The sequence below is a fragment of the Caloenas nicobarica genome, chromosome 1 (assembly GCF_036013445.1).
Source record: "Caloenas nicobarica isolate bCalNic1 chromosome 1, bCalNic1.hap1, whole genome shotgun sequence".
NCBI classification, from domain to species: Eukaryota; Metazoa; Chordata; class Aves; order Columbiformes; family Columbidae; genus Caloenas; species Caloenas nicobarica.
Window position 1 is genome coordinate 199,153,089 of NC_088245.1, and position 20,775 is coordinate 199,173,863.

Consider the following 20,775-nt stretch of genomic DNA (forward strand, 5'->3'; position numbering starts at 1 on the left):
TGCCACCAACTAAGATGCTCTGTGTGCCTGCGGGTCCCAGACTCTTAGGTCCTGAGCATCCATGGGGCAGGTGGCAGACCCATGTATAGCACAAGGTGGGCAGTGAGGACTGTCTTCATTTCTAAAGCAAGGCCCTGAGGAGAAGGTGACGCTGCCACAGCCACCCATGGTGCCTCTGCCCAGGGAACAGGAGATCCAGCTTAGCTCTCACCCTGGCCAGCTGCAAAATCTGAGAACAGGGCTAAGCATCATAGATAGGCTTTGCCAGCCACATAGGCAGTGATGCACCATGAAACTGCTGATATGGTAGGTCAGGGTCCTGGTAGGTCACGGAGGACCCTCTGTATGTGTTACTGTCCCTTTCATTGCTTTGGGACACCTGAGTGAGTGGGATCAAACCCATTCCTCCTCCTCACATAGTACTTCTTCACTTACATCTTCTAAACATTTATTTTTGCTCTGTAGTCCCACTCTGACTTCTCCTTAAACAACACACACAGATATTGCACCTGGCTTTTGTTGCATGAGAATTTAAGGTGACCTCAGCTTGCTCAGGGGAGTTTTGGGAAGAAGGTGTAGGGAAGGGTGAACTGATTTGTGACTTCTTTGGGGAAGGATGAGGGCAGGGCAAAGCAGGATCCTGCACTGGCTTTTGTATATTGATTTGTATGTTTTAATTCAATGCATGTGGTGGCTAACACCTAGAATTTGAGCTCTTTTATACTCTTATTTGTAAAACTGAAGAAATAATTAAATAACACTGTTCTGAGAAAGAATGAATAAGAAAATACAATCTGCTTTCCAAATTACCATTAACAGGGGAGACAACAAGAGACATTGCATGTATTATCCAGTAGTCACACTATGAGTGAGTACATTATTTCAGTAAATGCAACAGGAAAGAATCAAAGAAAGTGAAATATTAAGGCCTTTATGCTATCAAGGTGGTTTCAGAATCTAATGCAACTTTTTTTTTTCCCAAATACCATTCCGTATGAGTGTCCTCAGAGAGGTGAACTTTGAAAAAAAAAAAATCAGCCTTAGGTTCTATTCACATTACCAAATGCATTTCTATATAAGAAACTAAAAAGAATAGTACATTATGAGAATATTTAGTTGCTGATCTACCAAACTGCAATTAAGAAAACGCCTTATTCTGATTTCAGTTTTTCCTGTGGTAATCAAAAGTAACCATAACTACAGCATTGACTTTAAAGTGTGATAAAAACAGGGGCAGTGAGATCTGAATCCAACTTAGGCTTTAGACACAATTCTGAACTTTCTGACTTTAACATACAATCCTGTTTTATCCATTTAGCTGAACAATAGCCTGGCCCAGGATATTCAGAAACTATTCCACTATTGAAAAGAAGAGCTACCAGTGTCTGCTTTGATATATATATATTTTTTTTTTTCCCCAGGAGTAGCAAGTTCACTGACTTTGATAAAACCATTTCCAGACTTACATGAGCATCTGAACAGAGCATCAGGCTCCAAGTCATCCTCTGTTCTCTACTACTATGAAATAGATATTGCATATAAGTCATTTTAAAAGAATGCTTAACTTCTGTAGCAGGAAATGTCTCCAGTTATGATTTCCAGAAGATGGAGGTCAGTATAGCTGGAGCAAAAAGGACTTATTTTCAGTTACATCTCTCCTCTCTACAATCTCTTCAAATAGCTCTGCATTACCAATGGGACTTTAACAAAGGTTTTTCTCTTTCCTATTGTGTCACAATCCGCTGCCTTAAGAAAAAGAACACCTGCAATAAAATGAAGTCTGTCTAACACAATATAAAAAGTGTAGAGACTTGTTAAGGATGGCTGATTGAGACTTTGACCTGAACTATTGTGGCAGAAATGGTGATGATATAAACCAAAACTGAAATGGGATTTTATACAATATCTGAAGCAAGGATAAATCTTTTACTAAGCCATAAAAAAGCAATTGAGAAACAAGCTTAATTTTAACAGCTATTGCTTGCAAAAGGGCACTGCTGTTGGGGAAAGGGCAGACTGTTAACAGCCTACAGCCACCAGAGAGGATGCTAAAGAAGGCAACAAACGAAGCAGAAGAAGGTCCTTACAAATCGGCGTTTCTTTCCCTGTTGTAAAGGCGGGCGCTGAGCTGGCACAGTGATGGGAAGGGGCAGGATCCTTCCCACGCAGCCCCTGCCCAGCACAGCTGGCAGGCACAGCCCCGCCTGGCGCGGGCAGCTGCCGCGGAAGAAAACCTGGGGAGGTGGCTCAAAGGCCATTACCCGGTGCCCTGAGCACAGCTGGTTACCTTCTGCTGCTGCTGAAGTCTTCTGCATCCAAAGCCTACTCCTGTGAAAGGCTCACTCAGAGATATGTGGGATATGCAGTCTTGTAGGGGGAAAAGGAGATGAGGAAAGAGAGGAAGGGTGTAAGAAGAAGGTCACTTTACAAATCCTCCAAACCATTTGTATTCATCCTTTGTCTTCTACCACCTATTTGTCCTTTCAGTAACTGAAATAACCTATTTCTCAGGTCCAAACCTTATCAGTTGTGTGGTGCAGGCACAAAATGTGTTTTTATTACTGTGCAGTGTAGGACTTTTATTGTGTGCAAGACAGAAAATGAGCCGATGCAGAGAGCCCTCCTGGCTCTGCGGTGTGAGGAAGATGCTGGTGGCAGTGCCGGCAGCTGGCTGTCTCAAGGAGAAGAGCTATCAGTTTGCATTGACGTTACAGTGTGGCTTAGAAGCAATTCCACAGGCCTCTAGGGAAAAAAAGCACGGAGAGAAAGGAATGATGAGGAAAAGGCAATTTATGAACCTCTCAAACCCCCTGGGACTCAAGAGATGCACAGGGAGCTGCTACTGTGTCCCTGAAGGAGTGCAAGTCCAACAATGCTGCTACCAGCCCAAATCACTGTGTGTTGTGCACATACTAAATTCTTTGACTAATGATCTGCTCCTGTGGTTCTGTGTGAACAAAACTAAATCTGAATTTTGTGCATGCAAATAAAAAAAATACAGAGGGAAACAGGAGACAGTCCACGCAATTTCCGACTGAAGGGATAAAGAAATCCTCATTATGCAACTAAACTACGTGTAAAAGCAATACATTCTCTTGCAAAATACTTATCTATGTGTTGTGCTAGTAATCCTTTGTGCTAATGCACTGCTGTGTTCATGACAAACAGGAAAGGAGAACAAATCGTGGAGGAATGATTGAGCCAATACTCTATTTAATTCATGTGTCTGGTTAATTTCTGCCTTCCTGTAAGTATTTTGTTGTAATTTATTAATGTATTGTGTTATAATTTGTTATTATTGTTATTATTATTAATATTTTAAATTAATTATGCCAGTGATCTAAATACCATTTGAAAAATTTCCATTTGCTAGCTTCAATTAGTAGACACACTGGAAATTAAGACGAGAAAAAAAAGTTTTTAAAAACATCTAAATTTACAACTTGGTTAATTTAGAGAAACTGAGCAGTCAAACATTACATTTTCAGGTTTAGCACTCCTGTGGCAAAATATCAAAGAGCAGTCCAAGGAGGAGTGGAATATGTCAGCTTCTGTACTTCTTGCCACTCACACATTTATTTAGTTTCATTTTGGTGGTAACAACAATAATCAATCTTGCTGTGACAGCCTGCTCCATTTTACCCATCAGTGAGATTTGGTTCTCAGTGCTAACATGTACATGGTACTTTTCAGCTACATACCTCAAGGCTCTTTAAGGCTGGGAAAGCTGAGGATCAGTGATGTCAAACAACACACTGGAAAAATGAGTTAGTTAGACAACTATGAACAGCATCCACGATGCTGCGCAGCTACTTTCCTATCATGCTTGTTAATAAGTATTGTTAGCTCTTATTAATTAGAGTTTATTGACTTGTAATACTTTGCTATGTGACAACTTTACATCCACGTTTAATTTTTAATATTAAAATGTACATACTTTTTATTATTATGTATCAATTCAACTGTGTACACTGAAGTATGTGTCAGATGCTGCACAGCAGTTTTCACCTCTGTTTTTAAAGGCAAATACAGACCTGGATGAGCAGCCAGGCTTGATCTTGCTGATACAGAGCACTGACAGAGCTGAGGAAAGTGCCCATCTACTGGGAAACAGCCTGTTAAATTCTTACGTGCAGGGGAGGGCAGGGAGCAGGAAAAAAAGTCTGGAATCAGCCTGTCTGATAGACCAGGAGCCAGACTGATGGTCCCTGACAGCAAAATTGATTCACTATGCAAAATTCAGAAGATGCTGCTGCTCACAGAATCACAGAATCACAGAATGTTAGGGATTGGAAGGGACCTCAAAAGATCATCTAGTCCAATCCCCCTGCCAGAGCAGGAAAACTTAGGTGAGGTTACACAGGAAGGCGTCCAGGCGGGTTTTGAATGTCTCCAGAGAAGGAGAATCCACAACCTCCCTGGGCAGCCTGTTCCAGTGTTCTGTCACCCTCACTGAGAAGAAGTTTCTTCTCACATTTAAGTGGAACCTCTTGTGTTCCAGCTTGAACCCATTACCCCTTGTCTTACTGTTGGTTGTCACCGAGAAGAGCCTAGCTCCATCCTCGTGACACCCACCCTTTATATATTTATAAACATTAATGAGGTCACTCCTCAGTCTCCTCTTCTCCAAGCTAAAGAGACCCAGCTCCCTCAGCCTTTCCTCATAAGGGAGATGCTCCACTCCCTTAATCATCTTTGTGGCCCTGCGCTGGACTCTCTCCAGCAGTTCCCTGTCCTTCTTGAACTGAGGGGCCCAGAACTGGACACAATATTCCAGATGAGGTCTCACCAGGGCAGAGTAGAGGGGAAGGAGAACCTCTCTGGACCTACTAACCACCCCCCTTCTAATACACCCCAGGATGCCATTGGCCTTCTTGGCCACAAGGGCACAGTGCTGGCTCATGGTCATCCTGCTGTCCACCAGGACCCCCAGGTCTCTTTCCCCTACACTGCTCTCTAATAGGTCATTCCCCAACCTGTACTGGAACCTGGGGTTGTTCCTGCCCAGATGCAAGACTCTACATTTCCCCTTGTTATATTTCATTAAATTTTTCCCCGCCCAACTCTCTAGCCTGTCCAGATCTCGCTGGATGGCAGCACAGCCTTCTGGCGTGTCAGCCACTCCTCCCAGCTTGGTGTCATCAGCAAACTTGCTGATAGTACACTCAATTCCCTCATCCAAGTCATTGATGAATATATTGAACAGTATTGGTCCCAGAACTGACCCTTGAGGCACTCCACTAGATACAGGCCTCCAACCAGACTCCGCCCCATTGATCACAACTCTCTGGCTTCTCTCCTTCAGCCAGTTTGCAGTCCACCTCACTACCCGATCATCCAGTCCACACTTCCTCAGTTTTGCCGTGAGGATGCTGTGGGAGACGGTGTCAAATGCTTTGCTGAAGTCAAGGTAGACCACATCCACTGCTCTGCCATCGTCAATCCACCTTGTTACGTCTTCATAAAAGGCTATGAGGTTGGTCAAACACGACTTCCCCTTGGTGAAGCCATGTTGACTGTCCCTGATGACCCTCTTATCCTTGATATGTCTTAAGATGGCACCAAGGATAAGGTGTTCCATCACTTTCCCAGGGATGGAGGTGAGGCTGACCGGTCTATAGTTGCCCGGGTCCTCCTTCTTGCCCTTTTTGAAGACCGGAGTGACATTTGCTTTCCTCCAGTCCTCAGGCACCTCTCCCGTTTCCCAAGACTTGGCAAAGATGATGGAGAGCGGTCCAGCAATGACTTCAGCCAGCTCCCTCAGCACCCGCGGGTGCATCCCATCTGGACCCATGGATTTATGGATGTCCAGATTGCTTAATTGCTCCCTAACCCAGTCCTCATCAACTGAGGCAAACTCCTCCATTGCCCTGCCTTCCTCTGGGGCCTCAGGGGTACGGGGCTCCTCAGGACAGCCTCCGGCAGAGTAGACAGAGACAAAGAAGGCATTCAGTAATTCTGCCTTCTCTGTATCTTCTGTCACCAGGGCACCCACCCCGTTCATCAGTGGGCCTACATTGCCTCTGGTGTTAGTTTTATCTGCCATGTATTTGAAGAACCTGTTCCTGTTGTCCTTGACCCCTCTCGCCAGGTTTAACTCTAAGGAGGCCTTAGCTTTCCTAGTTGCCTCCCTACATCCTCTGACAACAGCCTTATATTCTTCCCAAGTGGCCAGCCCCTCCTTCCATGATTTGTAAACCCTCCTCTTCCACTTGAGTTTGCCCAGCAGTTCCCTGTTTAACCACGCAGGTCTCCTGGCTCCCTTCCTTGACTTCCTGCGCGTCGGGATGCACTGATCTTGAGCTTGGTAGAAGCAGTCCCTGAATGTTAACCAACTATCTTGGGCGCCTTTACCTTCAAGCAGCCTTGCCCACGGGATTTCCTCCAGCAACTGTTTGAAAAGGCCAAAGTCGGCCCTGCTGAAGTCCAGGGTTGCAATTCTGCTCGGTATTCTGCTCCCACCACAGGAGATTCTGAACTCCACCATCTCATGGTCACTGCAACCAAGGCAGCCCCCCACCTTACTGCTTCGACCAGACCCTCCTTGTTAGCGAGGACGAGATCCAGCAGCGCACCTCTTCTAGTCGGCTCCTCCACCATTTGCATCAGAAAGTTATCGTCAATGCACTGGAGGAACCTCCTAGACTGAGGCTGGCTGGCTGAGTAGTCCTTCCAGCAAACATCAGGGTAGTTAAAATCCCCCTGTGACTGAGAGGCCACGCTCAGCTGCCCATAGAAGGCCTCATCAACTTCCTCACCCTGATCTGGTGGCCTGTAATAGACTCCCACAACAGTGTCACCCCTGCCAGCCTGCCCCTTAATTCTCACCCACAGACTCTCAACTCGCTCCTCAACCGCACCTGGACAGTACTCTATACATTGCAGTTGCTCTCTCACATAAAGAGCAACTCCACCACCTCGCCTGGCTGGCCTGCTCACACTGCTCACAGTGGACACCTTGGAAGACTTCTAACACACAGAGTGCTAAGGTTTGAACTTTGTCAGATGGAGATAGGTAGGAGAGGATGGAGCTGCTGCAGATGGAAGAGGAAAGGAAATCCATTGCCGTTCTTGCAGAAAGGAGAAACGTGTTTTTGCTGAATAGAGTCCTGTATATGTCCATGTGTATATGTTTATGTACATATTGGTGTGTACAAATATAGAAAAAAACACTATAAATGTTACTTCATATGGAGAAGACTGAGAAAACAGAAATGATAATAGGAGTAGCAATATATTCTTTCAGAAAGAAGTAAACATAAAGGTCCCAGGCAAATGTAATTACAGTTAACCTGTGTTTTTCAGTTTGCTTTGCTGAGCTTTGCATGAAGCTCCTTATGGAGACACAGTTAAACTGAATTCCTAGTACAAATCTGCCCAAGAGAACTATCAGAAATTAGGAAGAAGTAGCAGAGTATTCAGTAGCAGAGAACAAGGAACTAAAATACTGGAGAAGCATGTTGCCTGGCTTAGTGAAGGATTTTTTTAGATGTGGTCACTTAAAGTAGCACAGAGGTTGATCTGATCACCCTGATATTCCTTCTAGCTGTTTCTGATGCAAACATACTTTGTGTTTGCGAGATTCAATAGAAGATGATACACAGTTCACCCACTCATAAGGTATTTTTATCTCAAGACCTGCCTATAGGTGTGCAGACAGAGTAATAAGAAACAAACTAGCTTATCTGTGTAGATCTGTGCCTTGTTTTTTGGCATAACTCTCAGCTTAACAAACATAGCAGGACAGGCTGGGTACACACTGGGTGGGAACAGGCTTTGCAGGAAAGCTCCTGGGGGTTCTGGTAGACAAGTTTGCCATGGGCCTGTCATGCACCCTCATGGCAAAGAAAGCCAAGAGCCTCTTGGGCTGCACTGCCAGCAGGTCGAGGGAGGTGATCCTTCCCCTCTGCTCAGCTCTGGGGAGCCACATCTGGAGTGCTGTGTCCAGTGCTGGGCTGCCCAGTACAAAAGACACATGGGCATACTCGAGTAGGTCCAGAGAAGGGTCATGAAGGAGACTGAGGGCTTGAAGCATCTGTCATATGAGGAGAAGCTGGGAGAGCTGGGATCATTCAGCCTGGAGAAGAAAAGGCTCTGGCAGATCTTAGCAATATGTATAAATACCCCATGGGATGGTGTAAGGAAGAGGGTATCTGACTCCTCCTGGAGGTGCACAACAACAGGACAAAAGGTAAAGGACACAGGTCACAACACAAGAAATTCCAGCTAGATATGAGGAACTTTCTTTTTTTTTTTTTTTTTCCTACCAGGAGTTAGTAAAGTACTGAAACACGGCATAAAGGGGTTGTGGGATTTCCATCCTTGGAAGTATTCAAAATTTGGCTGGATGAGTAACCTGATCTAAGCTTGCTCCCTTGAGCAGCGGGAGTGTTCAGATGACCTTCAGAGATCACTTCCAACCCCATTATTCTGTTATTCTGTTTGTAGAATAGAGCTGTTCATGTCAGTGCTTCACAGTCTGAATTTCAAAACTGGGCAAAAATCTGCCTAAAAACAAATCTCAGAGCTCTAAGACTCCAGTCTTTTTTCTGGTACCTTATTTGCCCTGCAGTGTTTAAGATGTGCTGACAATGAGGATTCTGGAAAAAAAAGAAATGGGGGACCATAAGTGTTAACGTCCAACTTCAGCATTTCATGCTTCTGAAAGCTTCCTCACATAATTTTAAATGTCCTTCAGAAATAGATTAACAGCAAAAAGATAAAACAATGAAAGGCCAAAAGAAAAAGGCTAAAGTATTTACAGTTAAGAAAACTATCCATCATTATCTAAACGATTCTTATATTACACTTTTCAGCTTAATTGCAAAATCTATTCGGAGCATTGACTTCATTGTATATCTGAACACATTTCTGAGCACTGAACCAACTATAAGGAATAGCTTCGAGGCCAGCTACAGCTGAGCAAATGACAGTCTGCTTCTCTAGTAATAAGTGTTATTAGTGTCTGAAGAAGTAAAAAGAACAAATATGATGGTTGAACAAATAATATATGTTTTCACTGAAATCTTCAAAATTATTTTCTCTGTTATTCTTCAAATCTGATCACAATTTCATCGCTTTATTAGACTTCACTCTTGCTTGCCAGTTAGCAAACAAAGAAATCACAAAAGAAATCTATGGCATGTGTTTGCTGAAGGTAAATTATTGCAACTAACCAAATGCAAGTAAAACTTAGAAGAGACTGATGTGACATTTCCTTAAATGTGTGTTTTGCTTTACATTTTTAGTCCTCTTTCCTAAGCAAATTGCATTTGTTCTACTGAGCTGTCTTTGGGTCTGTCTATCAATTTCCCAGTAAAATATATTTTAACACTATTAAATAGTGTTCAACTATTCATTTCATCTTAAGCAGAAAGTTTTTCGTATTATATGCAGGGCAGCACTTTAGAAACACAACTTGGAATGACGAGACACACACAGACAATTTTTCATGTCTCTCACTGACTTTCATCCTTTAATTCAAACAGAATATTTTTTCGCTTTTAAAAGACCACCTGCTGAAAGTGACGTGAAAAAAGGGATGTTAATAAACAAGGACATAACAGTCCTTGACAGAAGAATATGAATCACTAGAAATGCATTCTGCTATATAAGCTCTATCTGTTGTATAAAACTGTGGAGACGTCACTTTATCTTTCTTTGTTTTAGCTCATTTTTCTATCTTGTCCTGCTAAGCTAGAAAGGTAATGGTAAAAACAATCTCTAATTCCACATGGGTAGGAAAATAAGGCTTTGTCTCTGTTTCTAGTCATTTATACAATATAAATAAAGGATTATCATAGTTCATGTTTTGAATAAAAAACATATGGCATACTTTTATTATGGCTGTGTATGAACAGATGAAACAAAAAGCCAAGTAAGCAAACTGGGGAGACACTTAATCAGATGTAGTGAGATCACTTACGAGGTTCTATAAAACACACTGTTAAGCATAAAGAGCCCTCCATAACTGTTAAGAGTAGATGTGCTTTCTTCAAAATGGAAACGCACTTTCTGGAAGTTCTGGGGAAAGCTGACATGAAATACATCTTCGTAAAATCATAGAATGGCCTGAATTGGAAGAGACTTTAAAGATCACCTAGTTCCAACACCCCTGCCAAGGACAGGTACACCTTCCACCTTCATTTTACTGCTTTTGCTGCTCCTGCACAGGACTGAAACACACTGTTTGGGGGTTATTTTTGGGGGTGAGCAGCAGTGGTCGTGTCAAGCATTGCATCCCCTTGTGTCAAGGACTGTGGAGCTGCCCAAAGCACCACTGCTGCCAAGGCTGCCCTGAGAGGCCCTGGTGAGGGAACAGTCCACACCACCCCCAGCCATACACCAGGTCTACACCGGTGAACTCAAAAGGGTCAGGACCTGCTTGCCCTCCCCAAAGGCAAATCGTGTGCCACCACTTGAAGTGGGCAAGTAAAGAAAATAATCACAGCAAAAGTCTTGATGTCTTTCAGAGCCTGGGACTGCAGGATGATGAATTCTGCCAGAGGAGTGCAAAGGGGGAGTTCCACTCACAGGTAACAAAAAGGTTTTCCTGGTTATGGCTGTTGTAAGATATTGAGGATGTAGGGTGTTCTTTCACCATCTTGAGAAAAAAGTCTAAAAAAGAGCTAAAATTATCTTGCTATGCTTAAGCTACAGCAGATTCTCAAGAGTAGGTGGAGATCTACTGAGTCAGGCTGAAGATGTTTTTTCACTGATGAATCGAAGCAACAGCTCTGTGACCCTGCAGAAATGGATGTTTTGCTCCAGTGTTGCGTTTAAACAGTACTTTGAGCTGAGCGATGCTGTTTGGCACTAACAAAGCAAAACGTTTCCAATCACCCCTAAATTTCTCCATTTTCTACTGGGGACTGTATGGTCTTGTGTGGGTGAGCATGACCAAAGAGGAGCACAGGCTTAGCATAGCCTAGAGAGGTAAGATCTGAAATCTTTTCTGAGTCTAAGACAGAAGGCCGCAATCTGGGGAAACGTGACATAAACACTTGTGTGCAGGTTGAATCAATCTCCTGAAATTAATGCTGGCCCTTCTCCCCCTTTCTAGAACAGAAATCTGAAATTAAACTCCATCTATCTATACTTCGCCCTTAAAAGGAGTACAGGTTTGGGTCTTGCCCAAAACATCAATCTCACCACAGCAACATAGAAACCTGAAAGACTGTATGATGAAAAATGCACATCCTGGTTGCGCACAAGGGGATCCTGGATTTCAGATACGTCATTGGGTTCCAGGAGAGAAATTTTCCCTTAAGACGAGCCTCAGGTACGGAGTGTGGAGGCAGCTTCTACACACACCAAGGCACATGGAGAGGAGAAAATAAATGAGAAAAACTAATGAACTAAGAAAAATATAGGAGGCAAAAAGAATTAGAAAATGGTAAGATTAAAATTGTACAAGTGAGGAAACAGCAAGGTGCTGATTTTCTCAGCTGAACGGCTGGGAGAGGACAGCGAGCAGAAGATGCCAGGTCAGGTAAGTGGGCACCAGGGACGGGCAGGGGAGCAGCACATGGGCTCACTTTTTAAACACAGCCAGATAAAAAGTCTCCAGTCTTCACTGCTTGAGGTCCACAGCCATGAGAAGTGTGAAAGTCTATATATATGGGCAGTCACTCGAGAAGAAACCCACAAGCCCACAAGCCAGTTTCTCTCCTTTCATTAGCATAGATTTAAGGGCAAATGCAATTTGAGTTACGGTCTCATTACTGAGATTTAATTACTTTTCCTAAATGTTCTGCAGAACATTTACTTGTACATTGCAAAGTATTACAGTATAGTCACAACTTAGGATCTCAATTACAGGAGAACTAGGCAGGAAAGAAGTTGAGTTAATTAGAGTCACTGAAGCTTAATCAATTCCTCTGTGTATGCAGAGAAGAGCACGCTGACTTTTAGTCCATTTGTGAAGCCACCTTACCTGTCTGCTACAGGTTATTAAAACTTTCACGCAAAGGGAAAAAGTCAGTGGCTGATGTCTTAAAATAGCTGTTATTTTGCATTTCCTACATTGGGCTAGACTCTTTATGTTTCAGTCTCATTTTTGGCAGTTCAAAAGTTTTTGTGGCCAAGACTGTTTCTGACTGCCCATACATATGCAGCACTTGATCTCTGAAGGCAAAGTGCTTTCCTTTTGGAGCCTCAAACCAGCACCCCAGGTCTATTTGCAGGAAGCCCAGGACCTGCACAATGGAGACTAAAGCTGCAGCTCTTCTGCACTTCTGCATACTTTGTCTAGCCTGGCTATAATGCTATTCCTGTTTGTACAGTGGCCTTCCTTTGGAAGGATGGAGATGATCTGCAGGCATGTTGGTGAAGAAGAGAATTCACACGATCTGGGAAAATTACAGAAATATTCTAAAATATATGAATTTCAATTTAAGTAGGCCACGTGTAAGTGTATATATATATATATATTCATGCATATATGCACAGTCACTACTGAGAAAACAAAAACCCCACGTGCCCAAAAAACAATTTATCTCACTTCATTAGCACAGATTTAAGGGCAAAGGCTTTACACTTAGATGTGAATAAATACCCGCACAAGAAGAGCTCATTTCCTGGGTAAAATTAATCCCACCCAAAATTAGAGAGTAGCCAGATGAATCACTTCCTAAAAGTGCTTGTATGACTGACTAAGATACAGGTATGTTGTAAATCAGGTGTTGACTCCTACCCTTCATTCTCCCTGTGCAGTTAATGGAAACAGAACTCAATTAGCTTTTCAGCTTACCCTGTAGAGGTGTTAGCCAAATTCACCACATCTGATTCAGTCTGTTGAGGCCAGGCACTTCATTTTTATGACTTACCATGCCTGCATTAAGTACCTAATTTAGGCATGCAAAATCCAGACCGGTAGGAAGTCAGAGGAGGTCAAAACCTAATCACATTAAAATCAATATCCAATTCAGTTCTGCATTATCTGAACAAAGAGCACCAGTTATGTTCCTAAAAAGGAACCGGCTATGCAGGTGCCAATCTGGAAAGAAAATGAGAAATAGCTCCTGGAAGCAAATAAAATGTACACGTGAGATCAGTGAGATCCAAATGTGTACTGGATGACTTCATTTTGCTTTGAAACTGAGTGGATACTCAGTAGATGCACCTACGCAGGATGGTGGGTGTACTTCAACTTATGGCAATATTGCATGCTATTTCTAAGTCACATTTGCATTCCATGTAAAAGAAATCAGGTATGTACACACGTGCAAACACACAGAGCTGAGAGAGAAATTATTTTACTGAATATGTTTTAAAAGACCCTCAAATGGGTGTTCCGTTTTACTACAATATAGGCTGAACTCGGGGAGGTTTTCATTATAAACTATAGAAAGCAGGTGTCAAAATATACTGCCATTCAGAATTTAAAAACAAATGGCCAAATTAATATTGATAGCAATATGGCATCATCTATTCTTCTCTTGGCAACAGTCATAGAAAAAGTCCTTGTTAAATCAGCCTATTAATTCTCAGTTTTCCTCTTTATTTTCTGCCAGCGAAAGCAAAATTGAAGTATATATTTCTATGAGTACTATTTTATGCGTTTCTGTATCACAAATGACACTTCATATTTCTGTGACTTCAGCGGCAGATGCATCATGAACGTTTTTACAACAAGATCTTCAAAATTCTCTAATGCGCTAGCAAAGAGAAGCAGCGTGGCGGCGGAGGATCGACCACCAGCAGATGGCATTCAGTCCCTGCAAGTCCTCCAGCAGCAGCAGCAGGTACCGAACGCTGCACTTGCAGCACATCAGCATAATATGTGGGATCATGCGAGAAGCAGATAGTTAACCCTAAGTTATTTTCCCGTCATTTGACAAAATGCTCCTTCCAGAGCATTATTTTATTTTTTCTGTCGTTTAAGAAAGAGCTCATACATAAGCACTATATAGAGATAGATTTGCCACATCAGAGCAGCACGATTTTATATTCACTTTATATTCACAACATAGGTATTACCCACTGCAAGCCAGTCTGTCTGGCCTAGTATTTTCTTTATGTAATAGCAGCCTTCCATGAATAACTGGTGGAAGAACCTGACCTTCCTTCCCAGTTCAATAGCATCTTTATTCTACTGCTCTTTATGTTCATAAATACTCTGCTAAGGTAATAAAACTATAAATTTAAATATCTGTAATAATAATTTTAAAGCATTTTATGGCTAGAAATATATATGGTGAATAGAAAGTTCACACTGGATTCAAGTAAGATTTTTTTTCTTCAGACAAAACTGAGCTTTACTGCCATGAAGGTACAGATTGAGGGAATTTTGGTAATTAAGCTACACCGTCAGCCCTAAGACCCTGATGCGAGAGGTATCCGGCATGGAGGTGCTGGGATACAGGGCCAGATGTGCAGCTGCCCTGACTGCCGGCATCCTTCAACTGCAAACACGCCAAGCGGGAGAGGGGGGGTCACTGCGCTGACGGAGCTGGCAAACGAATGGACAAATATAGGCCCATGAAGAAAAACAAAGAGAAAAGAGCAAGTAATCTCATTTCAGTCGAGAAAATAAACAAAATGCAATGCAGAATGGTAGCTCATCTGGAGTTTCAGTAATGTGCTTACAGTGACATTAAAAGCAGGTATTACCTGTTCTAAGAGATTCTGAAGCCTCTCTATTTCACAGTCTATTACAAATTTCTTTTCTTGCCTTCGGTCCAGGTCTTCTAAAAGCCGCCTGTAGCTGGCATCATTAAAATTCTCCACGCAGATGGCACTGACTTGCCAGCTATTTTGTCCCGCTTTTTCCATAATAGCTTGAAGTATTGAATAACCTAAAAGAAAAGGATACAATACATTAGTAACACAAGTATTGCATTTTTTGAATAGGAATTGCCCTTAATCAATATTATGTCTCTTAATATTTGTTCCTGCAGGGAGGGGAATGAAACTGTATCTCTACCTATGCTGCTAGCCATAATCAGTGCATCGTATGCAATTAACGGAAATTACAATTGCTGCGATCGGAATCCTTGGCATGATTCTCAGCATTATGGATAATCATCATATGATTTATACACAGAAACTCTTACAGTTTCTTCAGTTCTTACAGTACTCAGCTTCTCAGATTGGTTTTGTGCAGGTTTTCTCTATCCAGGCATTTCATGATACAGTAAAGAGAAAATCTGAGCCTACTCATTCACCAGAAGTATTTGTATATTATGAAAGTAGTATGTTAGACATTCAAAACAATTTTTTTAGTTGGACATTCTTTTTGTTGGATATTTTTTTTTTGGTCAACATTTAATCCAAGCAGCTTTTAATGCTTCTTAAGAAGAGTTCGTTTTTTCATTTATTTATACATATATATGCCAGTATAGATGTGAGAATAGAAATAATATTGATCTATTTCAGAGATCCTATATAAGCTTTAATCAATGTGTGCAGAGTCCCAATGGTCAATGAATGAAGTGCACTATAGCAGCATTAATTATTACTACTGGCAGAATGACTGCTCTTTATCAGTATTTGATGTCCCCTTTGTCATTTTTGAGCCCGTTGACAGAAGTTTCCACCTGGACCCACAGGGCACAGTGTCCCCTGGCCCACCAGCCCTTCGCCTTCTTCCCTCTCCCAATTTTTTCTCACTGGGGATGTGCGGTGCAGAGGCAGCCGAGGAGCTTGTGACATATCTCAGGACAGCTTGCAAGCCTAGCCTTGACTTGCCCAACCAGTTCCTGAAGTAAGAAGCATGTGTAATTGCATCTTTTATCTAGAATAAATGGTGAATTTGTTTAAAGCAATGAAGTTTGCACACCTCAGACCCAGAGTTAACATTTAAGAAAGACAAAAAGGACAGATATATTTGTCAATAACATACTGATACAAATGGTACAATTCAGAGACAGTCCTCCTGTCTAGAATCATAACACAAAATATTGTGGCTTTTTACTCATTATCTAGCTGAATTTCCCACCCTAGCTTTAAATTAAAGATTTCACCTCTCGAAAACTATCTTTAGTGATGCAGCTACACAGTGGTGGCTCCTTTCTCTCTTGACAAGAGGGTCCCATGCCTGAGTGCAGTGACCCCCAGCTGTCATTTTAATGCATCTGAAGATGCCACCGCATGACGGCTTCCCCATAAAAAGCAGTATCAGACATTCCCACAGACTGCAAGAGGAATCTTTCTAAGTCACATGTCAGAAAGAGTTCTTTGGAGTGTGCTGTTGCTAACTAATTAATTGTCAGCAGACCTACAAACCCACTAAAACCTAAGTTTGCCTCCAGTAAAATAAAAGTAGACAACAGTTTTATCAGAATGTGAAGATTTTAGGATGCATGAGACACTAATTCTCTTGCAAATCCAGGAGCAGCTCTTTTTCTACTGGCTCCTATGACATTTGCAGTCCTTGAAATATTAACTTAAAATCTGTATATTCTTACCATTAGGACACTATGTACCTGCACTCTGAAATGAACACTTATTATTTTTTTTTTCAATTCAGATGACATATTAAAGATAAAAATACAAACATTTATAATGCATACATAAAATGCATAACATTTTATCATATAAATGAGACATTTACGTTATGAAACAGTATTTTATCTTAGGAAATGAATTAAAATACTTGATGTATTGAGTATTAAACCATTTCTGTACACAGCATATATTTTTACCCCAATCACCGTTATTTTTTTCAAAGAACCATACAGCTTTCCTGTTAATTGCTGTATAATTATTCTGCTTTTCCTGTTGCTATATTCAATCTCTTTTTGCCTGTAATTATCTCTGCAAATCATGATGAGATTCTTTCCCAAACATTGTATTTCTTGCTTCATTTCCTATTCATTTCCATATATAGACATACATTAAAACTACTCCAGTGTTACAGGGGTTCCTGCTTCATTTACACTGTAACTTTGACTTGATCTTTGCTACAAGGGCAGTCAACTTTTGCTTAATTCAGCTTCCTGACACAAATTAACATTTTCTTTGATTCAGAATGAATGGTATTTTGACATCCCCTCATTCCTTTCTTATTTCGCTTGGACAACTTTACCAAGATGTGTTTTGATCAAACTGGGAATTTATCCCAGCATAAAGCACCACAAATATCAAACAAACACATAGAAAAGCTTTTTTTCTACCTTGATTCAAGGTTTCACTTGCCACATTTCATTAGCAACTGCCTTCATTTAGGCATTTGAAGCTTCTGTAGCTTCTTGTCAATAGCTGGCATGCAGACGTGAGTTTTTATGGTAGCATGTCTTTCAAGTACAGCTAAATGGTAGCAACTGGATATGGTGCAACATCTCCATCAGAAGAGTTCAGAATCCCTGTGCAAGTAATCAGTTGCATAGTTATCTATTCAGGCTACAAGAACAATTTTTAATAGACTGACAAGGGTGGAGTTTAAATAGAATGAATAAAGGCATTCACAGGCTCAGTTGGCATAAAAATGAGACATGCTGAGGAGAATGCTTATTTGTCCAAAATAATTGGCTACAGCTAACAGAGAAAAAAAAAATAGGTGTATGTAGAGCTGCAAACTCTTTATAAGGCAAAAAACCCTGAAACTAACCTGGGGTAATTGTCAGACACTGAGTGCAGCATCTCTGTTTAGACAAAATTCTTACATTTCAGAAAGATGTTTGCTCAAGTAAAGACGACAGACATGAATCCTATAGGTATTTATTTTCTGGTTATGTGCTGCTTATCCTCAGTTATGCTACAGACAGATGAATGATTCATTTTATCGAATACATTCCATCCCATGTATTGTGGAACACTATTTGTTGCATAAAAGCAAACAAAAAAAACCCAAGCTAACTCATATCAGCTGGGCTACACAATCAATGTTTTTCAAAACAACATTATTTTAAAAAATGTTTAGGACTATGTCAATAAATAAAAGTAAGGTAAGTTCTCACAGATGTATATAGTTATCATTTCATACCAATTAATTCAATCATGAAACGCAGATAACTCATCAGAAAATACAAAATATTGTGGCCAAACAGAACCATCTGAAGCCTGGAGGTCTGTATCAAGAAGCTCCTGGTCTTTCCTAGAGGTTTTTTAGACATTTTTTTTTGTTTGTGCTCTAATTAGCAAATCTATGAACAATATAGAACACCAATACAACTGCCAGGAAATACAGATGAATCCTTACCAAACACAAATACACTATATACGAGAATGGTTTCTTTTCCTCTTTATGGAACCAGGATTCTGGGGAATTTTCCTCAAAAAACCTGGGATAAGAAGTCTCCCAGCTGCTTTTTGTAGGTAATTGTTTAAATGTAGATAGTACTGACAACTGCTTAAGGACCAGTAATACCAATTCCACCTCAATATACTGGAATGAAACCAGCGACAGGGAAAGTCTGCAATGACTTTATTTTCTTGATCGCTTCTCTCCTTGCTTTTCTATTCTCTAGTCAGGTGGAATTGTGACGATCTAACGTACTGCTATTTTTTTTTTTCCAAGAAGATATCATATAGTCATCATATTGGGAAAACAAAGAAACATGAAAATGAAGAGTTACTTTATTCTTTTCCTGTAAAATCAGAGCTGGAGATGCCTATCACAGAAAATCTACATATTGGGATTGATACTACAGCTAAATATCTTACAAACAAAATCTCAGATTTTTTTTTTTTAACGCTGCTTCCTTTATTCCACACTCTGTTGGTATTTTTCCATTGCAAAATGCATCAGCCACACAAAACCTATGTCAGATGTGCTTCTGGTCTTATGTCTGTTTACAGAGAGATTAGTACTCCTTCAGAGAGACTTAGATGTCTTCTGGAGGCAAAAGTGTGTAAAACACTTGACGAATTTTGGTATTTAAGAATACATTGTAAGTGCAGGAGTTTGGGAGCCCAGGATTCCTCTTAGTCACTGCAACATTGCTGCAATTGGAGCCTATACACAACCACCCTCCACCCAAGTAGCTGAAGTCATGGGTAATCTTTTTGATTTTAAAAGTTCAGTGGCCTTTCAGGTTTTTTTATTTGTCTTCTGCTGTACCAGCTAGGCTTTCCTCTATCCAATTTAATTTCAGCAGTCAATGACTTAATTTCATTCATTTCCATTTAAATGAAAAGTAAAATCTGATATCTAAACCTCTTCAGTGTGTTCAGAATAAACTGAAGAGAGAAGCATTTTCTTGACTTATTTTTCTGCTGGAATGCACATGCTTGGCTTGTTTCCTTTTTTTTTTTTCCCCCTTTTGTTTTCTTTTTCTTCTTGCTTGCTTGCCTTCACCAGAAATTTTTCAGCGATCAATTACAGTGTTATAATTAAATTTCAATAATTTTAATGTTCCAGCAGCCTTTTCATTCTGGGAAACCATTTCATCCGCCCCTCTAAGTGCATGCAGTCGTTCCTGATGGCCTTGCAAAGAGACAGATAGTAAAGTGGCTGCTTGCTCCAAACAGTAGCACACCCAGTAATATTTTTTATTTTGGAATTATTGTGCAGGAAGTAACAATATTGATTTTCTATGATGAAGAACATGCAATATTTACATATTATTACTGTATTTTACCCTGGCTAGCAGACTGACAATACCAAATGACGTTAACAGGTTAATACACTTGGAAGCAGAATATGCAATGTATTTGTTATGGCCCTAGAAGCGGAAAACATCTCTGATGAACATGGGTCTTTTCCAAGGATGAGCATCATATACTGCACATTACTGAGATGCAAATTCATTTTCTTCTCTTTCTGGGCCCAATTAACTTTCAAATTGGAATTGATCCTATTCCCAACATTAGCTATGATCCCAACAGCCACAGACACTGAAATGCTGGAGCTATTTTATGAATGCTACTTCCATCTATTGGAATTCATATTAGGATCAGAAGAAGAAATAAATTTGTTATAAATCCAACACAGCAGAAGTGAAGAATAAGTGATCAAATCATTTAGTATGGATAAGCCAATATATTTGACATTCAGGATTGGATTCATGTCACTCAGCTCTAGCTGTCTGTAAAGTAGTTGTCTAAGCTAATCATCCAGGCTTTCAAAGGAGAGACATATATCCCATAAAAAAAGCATTTTTTTTCTTAGATATCTATCTCAGAGGTGCTTTTCTCTTTCTCCAATGAATACTGAAGGAGTCTAGACATGAGGCTTAGTGAAAATACCTACCATTTATCTAGCCAAATCTTGGCGAGATGAACCCAGACACTACAGTGATGAAAACCATACAAGAAATTTACAGTATGACTGATGAATGAATGTACATTCAACAATAGCTATAAACATCAAACTCAATTGTATTCTAGTTTGCCTCAGTATGATCAATACCTTTTTATTAATATTTGGTTTTGTTTTAAATCTTGGTCGGTATACAACTTTGAGAATTCAAACACAATCAGTAAGATTTAGAAACTCTATCATATAATCTTTGACACAGAATAACTCATTAGCATGCCTGATTTTCTCTGCATGCGGAGTTGGAGCCAGAGCATTCAACAAAAAGTACATACAATCTCATCGATTTAGACAATAGTGTAAAAGCTAGAACTACAGGTGTGTTCTGAGTCCTTCTTGGGTCTAATTCACAGAAATGACATGTAGACTGGAAAATAAGATAGGCAGCTCAATAAATAAGCCCATGTATTCCTTTCTCTCCATTCATCCCCCAAGACAGATAAATTATATTTAAATCATTCTAGACAGATATCTTTCTTTGGCCTTAAAAATGTCTAAAGAGTAACTTCCTAGCAAATATATTAATTGCATAATTATCCTTATCATCAGGAGATGTTACCTAAAGTCTAACCTAA

General features: G+C 40.6%; 1 protein-coding gene across 3 annotated transcripts in view; it reads right to left on the minus strand.

Annotated features, from left to right (window-relative positions):
- GRIA4 (glutamate ionotropic receptor AMPA type subunit 4) overlaps nt 1-20,775 on the minus strand; it is a 233,798-nt gene that overhangs the window by 83,717 nt on the left and 129,306 nt on the right. For all 3 annotated transcript variants that reach the window (XM_065626774.1, XM_065626775.1, XM_065626776.1), the window contains exon 4: nt 14,614-14,798. In XM_065626774.1, coding sequence (XP_065482846.1) covers nt 14,614-14,798 — 185 coding nt within the window. The remainder of the gene's footprint in view (nt 1-14,613; nt 14,799-20,775) is intronic.